Source organism: Pleurodeles waltl, chromosome 4_2, assembly GCF_031143425.1.
Source record: "Pleurodeles waltl isolate 20211129_DDA chromosome 4_2, aPleWal1.hap1.20221129, whole genome shotgun sequence".
In the NCBI taxonomy this organism is placed as follows: domain Eukaryota; kingdom Metazoa; phylum Chordata; class Amphibia; order Caudata; family Salamandridae; genus Pleurodeles; species Pleurodeles waltl.
The window spans coordinates 891,516,680-891,530,478 of record NC_090443.1 but is presented as its reverse complement, the minus strand read 5'-3'; the positions used below and the strand labels follow the sequence as shown (position 1 = coordinate 891,530,478).

At 49.3% G+C, this 13,799-nt stretch overlaps 1 protein-coding gene across 1 annotated transcript in view; it reads right to left on the bottom strand.

The window, feature by feature from the left end:
- Positions 1 to 13,799, bottom strand: part of NRDC (nardilysin convertase) — a 780,134-nt gene that overhangs the window by 288,236 nt on the left and 478,099 nt on the right. The window contains exon 20 of the mRNA XM_069232676.1: positions 3,976 to 4,126. Within this exon, the coding sequence (XP_069088777.1) occupies positions 3,976 to 4,126 (151 nt within the window). The remainder of the gene's footprint in view (positions 1 to 3,975; positions 4,127 to 13,799) is intronic.

The following is a 13,799-nucleotide window of genomic DNA, read 5'->3' as shown; positions in this document are numbered from 1 at the left end:
TAGCTCAAATTTCAAAAATCAGTTTCTAATGACAATTTTTGGAAGTTAGTTGTGTGATCAGGTATTGGCTGAGTAGTCCAGCAAATGCAAAGTCTTAGACCCCACCGCTGAGTCATCAATGTAGGAAGTTGGCTCTGTATATAGTATTTCTAAGTAAGAAATAGTGTGCACAGAGTCCAAGGGTTCCTCTTAGAGGTAAGATAGTGGCAAAAGTAGGTAATTCTAATGCTCTATTTTGGGGTAGTGTGGTCGAGCAGTAGGCTTCTCAGAGGGTAGTGTTAAGCATTTGTTGTACACACACAGGCAATAAATGAAGAACACACACTCAAAGACTCACTCCAGGCCAATAGGTTTTTATATTGAAAAATATATTTTCTTAATTTATTTTAGAACCACAAGATTCAAGATTTGAAGTAAATACATAAAATGCAAGGTTCTCCACACAGGTAAGTAGGGAACTTTGAATTAAAGCAGTAGTACAAACAGTATATGTTAAAATGGCAATGATCTATTTTAAAAGTGGACACACTGCAAAAATCAACAGTTCCTGGGGGAGGTGTGTATGGTTAAGTTTTTCAGGTAAGTAAAGCACTTACACAGTCAGTCTCCTGGGCATAGGCAGCCCACCATTGGGGGTTCAAGGCAACCCCAAAGTCAATACACCAGCAACACAGGGCAGGTCAGGTGCAGAGGTCAAAGGAGCGCCCAAAACACATAGGCGCCTATGGAGAACAGGGGTGCTCCGGTTCTGGTCTGCTGGCAGGTAAGTACCTGCATCCTCGGGAAGTTGACCAGGGGGTTTTTGTAGAGCATTGAGGAGGGACAGAAACAGGCACACAAAACACACCCTCAGCGGCACAGGGGCGGCCGGGTGCAGTAGGCAAAGTTGGCGTCAGGTTTTCTGTAGAAATCAACGGAGGGATCCGGGGGCCACTCTAGCGATGGCGGCAGATTCTCGGGCCAGCCAACGACTGGGCTAGGCAGAGGGTCGCCGGATGGTCACTCCTGCACTGGATTTTGGTTCATTTCGGTCCTGGGGGCTGCGGGTGCAGTGCTTAGTCCAGGCGTTGGGTTCTTTGTTCCAGGCAGTCGCGGTCAGGGGGAGCCTCTGGATCCTCTCTGCATGCGTCACTGTGGGTTTGCAGGGGGGTCGTCTCAGGTTACTCACTAGTCGCAGTCACCTGGGAGTCCTCTCTGCAGTGCTGGTTCTCTGGAGCTCGAGCCGGGGGCGTCGGGTGCAGAGTGTGAAGTCTCACGCTTCTGGCAGGAAGAGTGAGTTCTTTAAAAGTGGCTTCAAAGGTGCAAACTTTTTGCTGTTGGTGAACAGTTTTGCTGTTCTCGGGAGTTTCTTGGTCCTTCGGTTCAGGGCAGTCCTCTGAGGTTTCAGACATCGCTCGTCCCTGTTGGATGCGTCGCTGTGCAGGTTCTTTCACTCTGTAGACAGGCCGGTAGGGCTGGGGGCAAGTCAGTTGTCTCTGCAGGGCTTTCAGGTCAGCAGCCCTTCTTCTTTGTGTAGGTTGCAGGAATCTGATTTCCTGGGTTCTGGGTCGCCCCTAAATACTGCTTTTAGGGGTGTGTTTAAGTCAGGGGGCAGTAGCCAATGGCTACTGTCCCAGAGGGTGGCTACACCCTCTTTGTGCCTCCTCCCTGACGGGAAGGGGGCACATCCCTAATCATACTGGGGGAATCCTCCAAACTCAAGATGGAGGAGTTCTAAAGGCAGGGGTCACCTCAGCTCAAGACACTTTAGGGGCTGTCCTGACTGGTGGGTGACTCCTCCTTGCTTTTCTCATTCTCCTCTCCTGCCTTGCCACCAAAAGTGGGGGCAGTGGCCGGAGGGGCGGGCATCTCCAATAGCTGGGACGCCCTGGGGTGCTATAACAAAAGGCATGAGCCTTTGAGGCTCACCGCCAGGTGTTACAGTTCCTACAACGGGTGGTGAGAAACATCGCCACCCAATACAGGCTTTGTTCCTGGCCACAGTGACAAAGGCACTCACCCCATGTGGCCAGAAACTCGTCTGGTTGCGGCAGGATGGCAGAAACTGTTCAGCCTAGCACTAGGAGTCAGACTGGTATTCAGGGGGCATCTCTAAGATGCCCTCTGGGTGCATTTTACAGTAAATTCCACACTGGCATCAGTGAGCATTTATTGTGCTGAGAAGTTTGATACCAAACTTCCCAGATTTCAGTGTAGCCATTATGGAACTGTAGAGTTCGTATTTGACAAACTCCCAGACCATATACTCTTTATGGCTACTCTGCACTTACAATATCTAAGGTTTTGCTTAGATACTGTAGGGGCCTAGTGCTAATGCACATATGTCCTCACCTGTGGCATAGTGCACCCTGCTTTAGGGCCGTAAGAACTGCTAGAGGGGTGACTTACCTATGCCACAGGCAGTGTGAAGTGGGCATGGCACTCTGAGGGGAGTGCCATGTCGACTTAGTCATTTTCTCCCCACTAGCACACAAAAGCTGTGAGGCAGTGTGCATGTGCTGACTGAGGGGTCCCAGGGTGGCATAAGACATGCTGTAGCACTTAGAGACCTTCCCTGGCATCAGGGCCCTTGGTACCAGGGGTACCATTTACAAGGGACTTATCTGGGTGCCAGGGCTGTGCCAATTGTGGGAAGACCACTGGCTTAGCCCAATTCCTGAGCCCAGTCCATAGAAGGGTCATCCTGGTATTCATAAGTGTCCAGGGACCCCGCCAATTCCTCCCCATATTCGAATCCATAACAAATAAGGACCGAATACGACCAGGGGCGAATAGGCCCCATCAAAGTCAAAGGTGGCGTTGGCCGACGCCGCTCAGACTCAAAGTCATCAGGGATAAGAGTCAGGTTGACGTCAATAGTGGGCACTACCGACATCGGAAGCATCAACAATTGACCCAGGGCCAGGAAAGGTCTCAAGGGTGCGACCAGCGCGGATCTGGGGGTGACCTCGGTGGCCAGAGCCGAAGCCGCCAGCACAGAACCTGAAGGCCCCTTATCCGAACACCTTGGGCCCGAAGGTGCTGTATTGGGGTCAGACCGCAAAAAGATGAGGCGCATGGCCTCATAAAACTCTGTAAGCTGGGAGGGGTCGCTCTGGCTCCGGGAAACTCGGACGGAGGCCTTGTGCGTGGATGTTTCTCCCGCATTGCGTCAGCCGAGAGACAGGGCGAAGTCGGAGAGCGATGAGATCTCTTTGACTTCTTATCTTGACCCGAGGATTTGGAAGAAGACGAGTGGTGATGGCTCGGCAACCGGTCTCGAGACCTTCCTCTCGATCGAGACCGGAACCTACGAGGAGTCGCGTGCCGGGCCGCCATAAGCTTCAGGGAGCGCTCCCTCAAAGCCTTCAGGTGCATGGCTCAGCACTCAGAGCACGACTTCGGGTCGTGGTCGCGCTCAAGACACCACAGACAAACCCGATGAGCATCCGTCATCGACAATGTACGATGACAGTCCTCGCATGGCTTAAAACTGGTCTTCGGGGACATCCTCGACGCACCACAGTTCTCACAAAAACTCAACAAAACAGTCGAAGTCGGTCCCAAAAAAAAAACCAGGTTAGCACTTCTCCGGATTAGCGCGTGCCACGGAAAAAAAAAGAACTGACGTCACTGCGAGAGGGTGGTGTCTATATACTACTCCCGATGTCATCACGGCGACGACGCCAGCGGACTCGACCAACGCCACCCACCGACGCGCAAGGCTATTGCTCAAAGAAAAATCTCCGGATGCAGTCTGATGCCTGGGGGAAATTTTAAGGTAAGGAATGTGCAACTAGAAGTCTCTATCAGATAATCCTGTGTTACAATTAATCTTATTTGCTAAATTATTTGTAGAGCATAATAGGTCAATATGGATATTTCAATAATCCAATACATAATTTTTCAATATTTTCACTAATGCCGTTGACTTCTAAACTAAACTAGATGAGCACAAAAACATATAATAACTTCCAAATAATTACAGGTACTTACAGGTAGTTTATGGTCAAATCCCTTCACTTTAATAATTAATCCGTGTTCTCCAGCAATGAGTTTGTATTCCAGCTGTGCCACATCAGCATCATAGGCAGGCTCTGCAAGATTCTGTGCAAGTATATTCACGAATATATCAAACAGCACCAATCTGAAAAGGACCAACACAGAAGTTCACGAACAAATCAAATGCAATATGACTGAGTTTTTGAGTGACAGGCAACATTTCTCAAACCCATCTCTATAATCTATTACATTATATAAGATCTGAATATAATGATCACAATAAAAAGCATATTCCCTAACACTCTATAGTACAAATTTAAACTTAGTTATTTTAAGCACCATGATAATTACCCTACATGTAACATTTATTATTTATTTTATACATTTGAAGTAAGTCCAGTGAGGGGAAGTAGCACCTTTCGGACATATTTACCCCAACTTTTTGACTGTTGTCAGTGTGTTTTGACTGTAGTACAGTGGGATCCTGCTAACCAGGACCCTGGTGTTGGTGCTCTCGCCCATAAATTTAGTTGATAAGTAACATTTTACACCCCACAATTGGCATGTTGGTGCACTCCTGTTAGTCCCAAGTATATTGTACATAGGTACCCAAGAGACTGATACAGTAGGGGTCCCCCATGGATTGCAGCATGTATTGTGCCACCAATGGGGGCCCATACAATCTGTGACTAAAGCCCTGACATAGCAGTCTGTGTGAAATGGTGCATGCACCACCCAGATATAAGGATTACCTTATGTAAGGAAATGCCTCCTTGGCATGGTTACCCCCCTGACATTTTGCCTTTTGTTGATGCCAGTTATGATTGAAAGTGTGCTGGGACCCTGCTAACAAGGCCCCAGCACCACTGTTCTGGCACCCAGATATGTCCCTTGTAAATGGTACCAAGGGCCCTGATGCCAGGGAAGTTCTCTAAGGGCTGCAGCATGTCTTATGCCACCCTGGGGACCCCTCACTCAGCACATACACACTGCTTCACAGCTTGTGGGTGCCATGCCAACCTCACACTGCCTGTGGCATAGGTAGTGCGACTCGTGAGTAACCTGAGACGACCCCCTTGAAAACCCGCAGTGACGCATGCAGAGAGGATCCAGAGGCTCCCCCTGAGCGCGACTGCCTGGTAACAAAGAACCAGATGCCTGGACCAAGCACTGCACCCGCAGCCCCCAGGACCGAAGGGAACCAACCTCCAGTGCAGGAGTGACAAGCAGGGGGCCCTCTTCCTAGCCCAGTCAGTGGCAGGCCCGAGAAGCCCCCCTGTGCATCGCCTAAGTGACCCCCGGGTCCCTCCATTGCTTTCTATAGCAAACCCGGTGCCAACTATACACACTGCACCAGGCCGCCGCCGCCGCCTGTGCAGCTGAGGGTGTGTTTTGTGTGCGTATTTGTGCCCCCCTCAGTGCTCTACAAAACCCCCCTGGTCTGCTCCCCAAGGACGCAGGTACTTACCTGCCAGCAGACCGGAACCAGAGCACCCCTGTTCTCCATAGGCACCTGTAAAGAAATGCCTCCTTGGCATAGTTACCCCCTGACTTTTTGCCTTTGCTGATGCCAAGTTATGATTTGAAAGTGTGCTGAGGCCTGCTAACCAGGCCCCGGCACAAGTGTTATTTCCCTAAAACTGTACCTTTGTCTCCACAATTGGCACACCCTGGCATCCAGGTAAGTCCCTTGTAACTGGTACCCCTGGTACCAAGGGCCCTGATGCCAGGAAAGGTCTGTAAGGGCTGCAGCATGTCTTATGCCACCCTGGGGACCCCTCACTCAGCACAGACACACTGCTTGCCAGCTTGTCTGTGCTGGTGGGGAGAAAATGACTAAGTCAACATGGCACTCCCCTCAGGGTGCCATGCCAACCTCACACTGCCTATGGCATAGATAAGTCACTCGTCTAGCAGGCCTTACAGCCCTAAGGCAGGGTGCACTATACCACAGATGAGGGCATAGGTGCATGAGCACTATGCCCCTACAGTGTCTAAGCAAAACCTTAGACATTGTAAGTGCTGGGTAGCCATAAAAGTATATGGTCTGGGGGTCTGTCATACACGAACTCCACAGCACCATAAAGGCTACACTGAAAACTGGGAAGTTTGGTATCAAACTTCTCAGCACAATAAATGCACACTGATGCCAGTGTACATTTTATTGTAAAATACACCCAGAGGGCATCTTAGAGATGCCCCCTGAAAACATACCCGACTTCCAGTGTGGGCTGACTAGTTTTGCCAGCCTGCCACACACCAGACATGTTGCTGGCCACATGGGGAGAGTGCCTTTGTCACTCTGTGGCTAGTAACAAAGCCTGTACTGGGTGGAGATGCTTCTCACCTCCCCCTGCAGGAACTGTAACACCTGGCGGAGAGCCTCAAAGGCTCACCCCCTTTGTTACAGCGCCACAGAGCATCCCAGCTAGTGGAGATGCCCGCCCCCTCCGGCCACGGCCCCACTTTTGGCGGCAAGGCCAGAGGAGATAATGAGAAAAACAAGGAGGATTCACTGGCCAGTCAGGACAAACCCTAAGGTGTTCTGAGCTGAGGTGAGACTGACTTTTAGAAATCCTCCATCTTGCAGATGGAGGATTCCCCCAATAGGATTAGGGATGTGCCCCCCTCCCCTTAGGGAGGGGGCACAAAGAGGGTGTAGCAACACTCAGGGCTAGTAGCCACTGGCTACTAACCTCCCAGACCTAAACACACCCCTAAATTGAGTATTTAGGGGCCCCCAGAACCTAGGAAGATAGATTCCTGCAACCTTACCCAGAAGAAGGACTGCTGACCTGAAGCCCTGCAGAGAAGACGGAGACACCAACTGCTTTGGCCCCAGCCCTACAGGCCTGTCTCCCCACTTCAAGAAAAACTGCAACAGCGACGCGTCCCCCAGGGTCCAGCGACCTCTGAAGCCTCAGAGGACCACCCTGCATCTAAAAGGACCAAGAACTCCCGAGGACAGCGGCCCTGTTCCACAAAGACTGCAACTTTACAACAAAGAAGCAACTTTTAAAGACAACACGCTTCCCGCCGGAAGCGTGAGACTTTCCACTCTGGACCCGACGCCCCTGGCTCGACCTGCGGAGAAACAACACTACAGGGAGGACTCCCTGGCGACTGCGAGCCCGTGAGTAGCCAGAGTTGACCCCCCTGAGCCCCCACAGCGACGCCTGCAGAGGGAATCCAGAGGCTCCCCCTGACTGCGACTGCCTGCTTCAAGGAACCCGAAGCCTGGTAAAGACACTGCACCCGCAGACCCCAGGACCTGAAGGACCTGAACTCCAGTGCAGGAGCGACCCCCAGGAGGCCCTCTCCCTAGCCTGGTTGGTGGCTACCCCGAGGAGCCCCCCCCTTGCCTGCATAGCTGAAGAGACCCCTGGGTCTCCCATTGAAACCTACTGCGAACCAAACGCCTGTTTGCACACTGCAACCGGCTGCCCCCATGCCGCTGAGGGTGTACTTTCTGTACCGACTTGTGTCCCCCCCGTGTCCTACAAAATCCCCCTGGTCTGCCCTCCGAAGTCACGGGTACTTACCTGCCGGCAGACTGGAACCAGGGCACCCCTATTTCCATTGAAGCCTATGCATTTTGGGCACCACTTTGACCTCTACACCTGACTGGCCCTGAGCTGCTGGTGTGGTAACTTTGGGGTTGCCCTGAACCCCCCCAACGGTGGGCTACCTTGGACCCAACTTTGAACCCTGTATGTGCTTTACTTACCTGTGAAACTAACAAATACTTAACTCCCCTAGGAACCGTTGAATTTTGCAGTGTCCAATTTAAAAAAAGCTTATTGCCATTTTTGCCAAAACTGTACATGCTATTGTGATGATTCAAAGTTCCTAAGATACCTGAGTGAAATATCTTTCATTTAAAGTATTGTTTGTAAATCTTGAACCTGTGGTTCTTAAAATAAACTAAGAAAATATATTTTTCTATATAAAAACCTATTGACCTGGAATTGTCTGAGTGTGTGTTCCTCATTTATTGCCTGTGTGTGTACAACAAATGCTTAACACTACCCTCTGATAAGCCTACTGCTCGACCACACTACCACAAAATAGAGCATTAGAATTATCTATTTTTGCCACTATCTTACCTCTAAGGGGAACCCTTGGACTCTGTGCATGCTATTTCTTACCTTGAAATAGTACATACAGAGCCAACTTCCTACATTGGTGGATCAGCGGTGGGGTACAAGACTTTGCATTTGCTGGACTACTCAGCCAATACCTAATCACACAACTAAATTCTCAAAATTGTCATTAGAAACTGATTTTTGAAATTTGAGCTATTTTTCTAAATGTTTAAAAGTCCTGCTAGGGCCTTGTGTTAGTCCCTGTTAGCATTTCTTTTAAAGTTTAAAAGTTTTGTAAAAGTTTGATTTAAGTTTTAGAGATAGTTTTAGATTCTTAAAAAATATTCCAACTTTTAGAAACAAAATGTCTACTACAGAAGAGTTAGTGATGGAACTCAACCTCACCCCTTACCTGCATCTTAGGATGTCAGAGTTAAGGTCTCTCTGTAAAATCAAAAAGATAAAAACTGGTTCAAACCCTACCAAAGTACAGCTCCAGGAGCTCTTGTCAGAGTTTGCTAAAACAACCCCTCTGATGATGGCCTCACAGAGGGGGACACTAGTGAGTTGGAGGAACTCCCACCTCCAGTCCTAGATAGGGAGACCAGGGTTTCTTCAACCCTGACTCCACATGTGATAGTCAGAGATGCTGCTTCTCTCACAGGAGAGTCCAGCAACTCCGGAAACATTGAGGACAGCCTCAATGAAGATGACCTCCTGCTAGCCAGGTTTGCCAAAAGATTGGCTTTGGAAAGACAGATCCTAGCCATAGAAAGGGAAAAACAAGAGATGGGCTTAGGTCCCATCAATGGTGGCAGCAATATAAATAGGGTCAGAGATTCTCCTGACATGCTAAAAATCCCCAAAGGGATTGTAACTAAATATGAAGATGGTGATGACATCACCAAATGGTTCACAGCTTTTGAGAGGGCTTGTGCAACCAGAAAAGTAAACAAATCTCATTGGGGTGCTCTCCTTTGGGAAATGTTCACTGGAAAGTGTAGGGATAGACTCCTCACACTCTCTGGAAAAGATGCAGAATCCTATGACCTCATGAAGGCTACCCTGATTGAGGGCTTTGGATTCTCAACTGAGGAGTACAGGATTAGGTTCAGGGGGGCTCAAAAATCCTCGAGCCAGACCTGGGTTAATTTTGTTGACTTCTACGTCAAAACGCTGGATGGTTGGATTAATGGCAATGGTTTAAATGATTATGATGGGCTGTACAATGTTTATGAAAGAGCAACTTTTAAGTAATGGTTTCAATGATAAACTGCATCAGCATCTGGTAGACCTAGGACCAATTTCTCCCCAAGAATTGGGAAAGAAGGCGGACCATTGGGTCAAGACTAGTGTGACCAAGACTTCCACAGGGGGTGACCAAAAGAAAGGGGTCACAAAGACTCCCAAGGGGAAGGGTGTTGAGACATCCAAGGGTAAGAGTAAAGAGTCTTCTACAGGGCCCCAAAAACCTGCTCAGGAGGGAGGGTCCAAAGCCTCTTCACAATCCAATTTTGGGTACAAGGGTAAAAACTTTGATCCCAAAAAGGCCTGGTGTCGTAGCTGTAATCAGCAGGGACACCAAACTGGAGACAAGGCCTGTCCCAAGAAAGGTTCCACTTCTAACTCTACTCCAGTTAGCACTGGTATAGCCAGTCTCCAGGTGGGATCAACAGTGTGCCCAGAGCAAATCAGGGTTCACACTGAAGCTACATTAGTCTCTGAGGGTGGGGTGGACTTAGCCACACTGTCTGCCTGGCCCCTTAATTTGCAAAAATACAGGCAGCAACTCTTAATTAATGGGATTAGTGTAGAAGGCCTGAGGGATAAAGGTGCCAGGGTCACCACGGTGACAGAGAAACTGGTTTCCCCAGGTCAATACCTGGCTGGACAAACTTATCCAGTCACCAGCGCTGACAATCAGACTAAAGTACATCCCATGGCTATGGTAACTTTAGAATGGGGAGGGGTCAATGGCCTGAAACAGGTAGTAGTCTCCTCAAATATCCCTGTAGACTGTTTGCTTGGAAATGACCTGGAGTCCTCAGCATGGGCTGAGGTAGAAATCAAAACCCATGCAGCCATGCTGGATATCCCTGAACTGGTGTGTGTCAAGACAAGGGCACAGTGCAAGGCTCAGGGTGAAAAAGTGGTGTTGGAGCCTGGAATAATGGCCCAACCGTCCAAGAGAAAAGGAAAGAAGACTGGGGAACCAGCTTCAACACAACAAAAGAAAGAGAACCTCTCTTCCCAGGAAGAGGTTCTGCCCTCTGAGGGAACTGAGCTCATGGAGTTGGAACCTTATCAGGTTGAACTCTTAGGCCCAGGGGGACCCACAAGGAAACAGTTGTGTAGGGCGCAAGAAACATGTCCCTCTCTTGAAGGCCTTAGGCAGCAAGCTGCTGAAGTGACCCAAGGAAAAATCACTGGAACACAGAGTCTATTAGGAAGATGGACTCCTCTACACTGAGGCAAGAGATCCCAAACCTGGTGCCACTAGGAGAGTGGTAGTGCCTCAGGAGTTTAGGAAGTTCATTCTGACCTTAGCTCATGATATTCCACTTGCTGGGCATTTGGGACAAACCAAGACTTGGGAAAGGTTAGTTAACCATTTCTATTGGCCCAACATGTCCCAGAAGGTAAAGGAGTTTTGTGTCTCCTGTGCCACCTGTCAAGACAGTGGTAAGACAGGTGGACACCCAAAGCCCCCCCTCATTCTGCTTCCCGTGGTGGGGGCCCCCTTTGAAAGAGTGGGTGTGGACATAGTGGGTCCACTTGAACCTCCCACAGCTTCAGGGAACCAGTATATCCTAGTGGTAGTGGATCATGCCATTAGGTACCCTGAAGCAATTCCCCTTAGGTCCACTACTGCCCCTGCAGTAGCTAAAGCACTCATAGGTATCTTTACCAGAATGGGATTTCCTAAGGAGGTGGTGTCTGACAGGGGTACCAACTTCATGTCAGCATACCTATAACACATGTGGAATGAGTGTGGGGTGACTTACAAATTCACCACACCATACTATCCACAAACCAATGGTCTTGTAGAAAGATTTAACAAGACATTGAAAGGCATGATCATAGGGCACTCTGAAAAGCTCAAAAGGCGATGGGATGTTCTCTTGCCATGTCTGCTGTTCGCTTACAGAGAGGTGCCTCAGAAGGGAGTAGGGTTTTCCCCCTTTGAACTTCTGTTTGGCCATCCTGTCAGGGGACCATTAGCTCTTGTAAACGAAGGCTGGGAGAGACCTCTTCATGAGCCTAAACAAGATATAGTGGACTATGTACTAGGCCTATGTTCCAGGATGGCAGAGTACATGGAAAAGGCAAGCAAAAACCTTGAGGCCAGCCAACAACTCCAGAAGTTTTGGTATGACCAAAAGGCTGCTATGGTTGAGTTTCAGCCTGGGCAGAAAGTCTGGGTTCTGGAGCCTCTGGCTCCCAGGGAACTTCAGGACAAATGGAGTGGCCCTTACCCAGTACTAGAGAGGAAGAGTCAGGTCACCTACCAGGACCCCCAAAACGGTGATCTATATGAACCGCCTCAAACTCTTTCATGACAGGGCAGATGTGAATCTGTTGATGGTGACAGATGAGGACCAGGAAGCTGAGAGTGAACCTCTTCCTGTTCTCCTCTCCACTGACCCTAAAGATGGCTCAGTAGATGGAGTGATATATTCAGACACCATCTCTGGCCAACAGCAATCGGACTGTAGGAAAGTCTTACAACAGTTTGCTGAGCTGTTTTCCCCAACCCCTGGTCAGACACACCTGTGTACCCATGATGTGGACACAGGAGACAGCATGCCTGTCAAAAACACAATTTTCAGACAGTCTGAAAAGTTAAGGAAAGCATCAAAGTGGAAGTCCAGAAGATGCTGGAATTGGGAGTCATTGAGCACTATGACAGCCCCTGGGCTAGCCCAGTGGTCTTAGTCACCAAACCTCACACCAAGGATGGTAAGAGAGAGATGAGGTTGTGTGTGGACTACAGAGGACTTAATTCTGTCACCAAGACAGATGCCCATCCCATTCCAAGGGCAGATGAATTAATTGACAAACTAGGTGCTGCCAGATACTTAAGTACCTTTGACTCGACAGCAGGGTACTTGCAAATCAAAATGGCACCAGGAGCAAAAGAAAAGACAGCATTCTCCACACCTGATGGGCATTATCAGTTTACTGTGATGCCCTTTGGTTTAAAGAATGCCTCTGCCACCTTCCAAAGGTTGGTGAATCAAGTCCTTGCTGGCTTGGAGTCCTTTAGTTCAGCTTATCTTGACGATATTGCTGTCTTTAGCTCCAGCTGGCAGGATCACCTGGTCCACCTGAAGAAGGTTTTTATAGGCCCTGCAAGCAGCAGGCCTCTCTATCAAGGCATCCAAATGTCCGATAGGGCAGGGAACTGTGGTTTACTTGGGACACCTTGTAGGTGGACGCCAAGTTCAGCCACTCCAGCCCAAGATCCAGACTATTCTGGACTGGGCAGCTCCAAAAACCCAGACTCAATTCAGGGCATTCCTTGGCTTGACTGGCTACTATAGGAGGTTTGTGAAGGGATATGGATCAATAGTGACAACCCTCACAGAACTTACCTCCAAGAAAATGCCTAAGAAGGTAAACTGGACTGTAGAATGCCAACAGGCCTTTGACACCCTGAAACAAGCTATGAGCACAGAACCAGTTCTAAAAGCTCCAGATTACTCCAAGCAGTTCATTGTGCAGACTGATGCCTCAGAACATGGGATAGGGGCAGTTTTGTCCCAAACCAATGATGATGGCCTTGACCAGCCTGTTGCTTCATTAGCAGGAGGCTACTCCCCAGGGAGCAGTGTTGGAGTGCCATTGAGAGGGAGGCCTTTGCTGTGGTTTGGTCCCTGAAGAAGCTGAGACCATACCTCTTTGGTAATCACTTTGTAGTTCAAACTGACCACAGACCTCTCAGATGGCTAATGCAAATGAAAGGTGAAAATACAGAACTGCTGAGGTGGTCCATCTCCCTACAGGGAATGGACTTTGTAGTGGAACACATACCTGGGGACTGCCCATGCCAATGTAGATGGTCTTTCCAGGTTCTTCCACTTAGGAAATGAAGACTCTCTTGGGAAAGGTTAGTCTCATCCTCTTTTATTGGGAGGGGGGGGGGGAGTTTGTGTAGGGAAATGCCTTCTTGCCATGGTTATCCCCTGAGTTGTTGCCTTTTGTTGACGCCAGTTATGACTGAAAGTGTGCTGGGGCCCTGCTAACCAGCCTTGAACACCAGTGTGGTTTCCCTAAACTGTACCTTTGTTCCCACAATTGACACAGCCCTGGCACCCAGATAAGTCCCTTGTAAATGGTACCCATGGTACCAAGGGCCCTGATGCCAGGGAAGGTCTATAAGGGCTGCAGCATGTCTTAGGCCACCCTGGGGACCCGTTACTCAGCACATGCACACTGTCTCACAGCTTGTGTGTGCTGGTGGGGAGAAAAAGACAAAGTCGACATGGCACTCCCCTCAGAGTGCCATGTCCACCTCACACTGCCTGTGTCATAGGCAAGTCGACCCTCTAGCAAGCCTTACAGCCCTAGGGCAGGGTACACTATACTACAGGTGAGGGCATAAGTGCATGAGCACTATGCCCCTACAGTGTCTAAGCAAAACCTTAGACATTGTAAGTGCAGGGTAGCCATAAAGAGTATATGATCTGGGAGTTTGCCAAGCACCAACTCTACAGTTCCATAATGGCTACA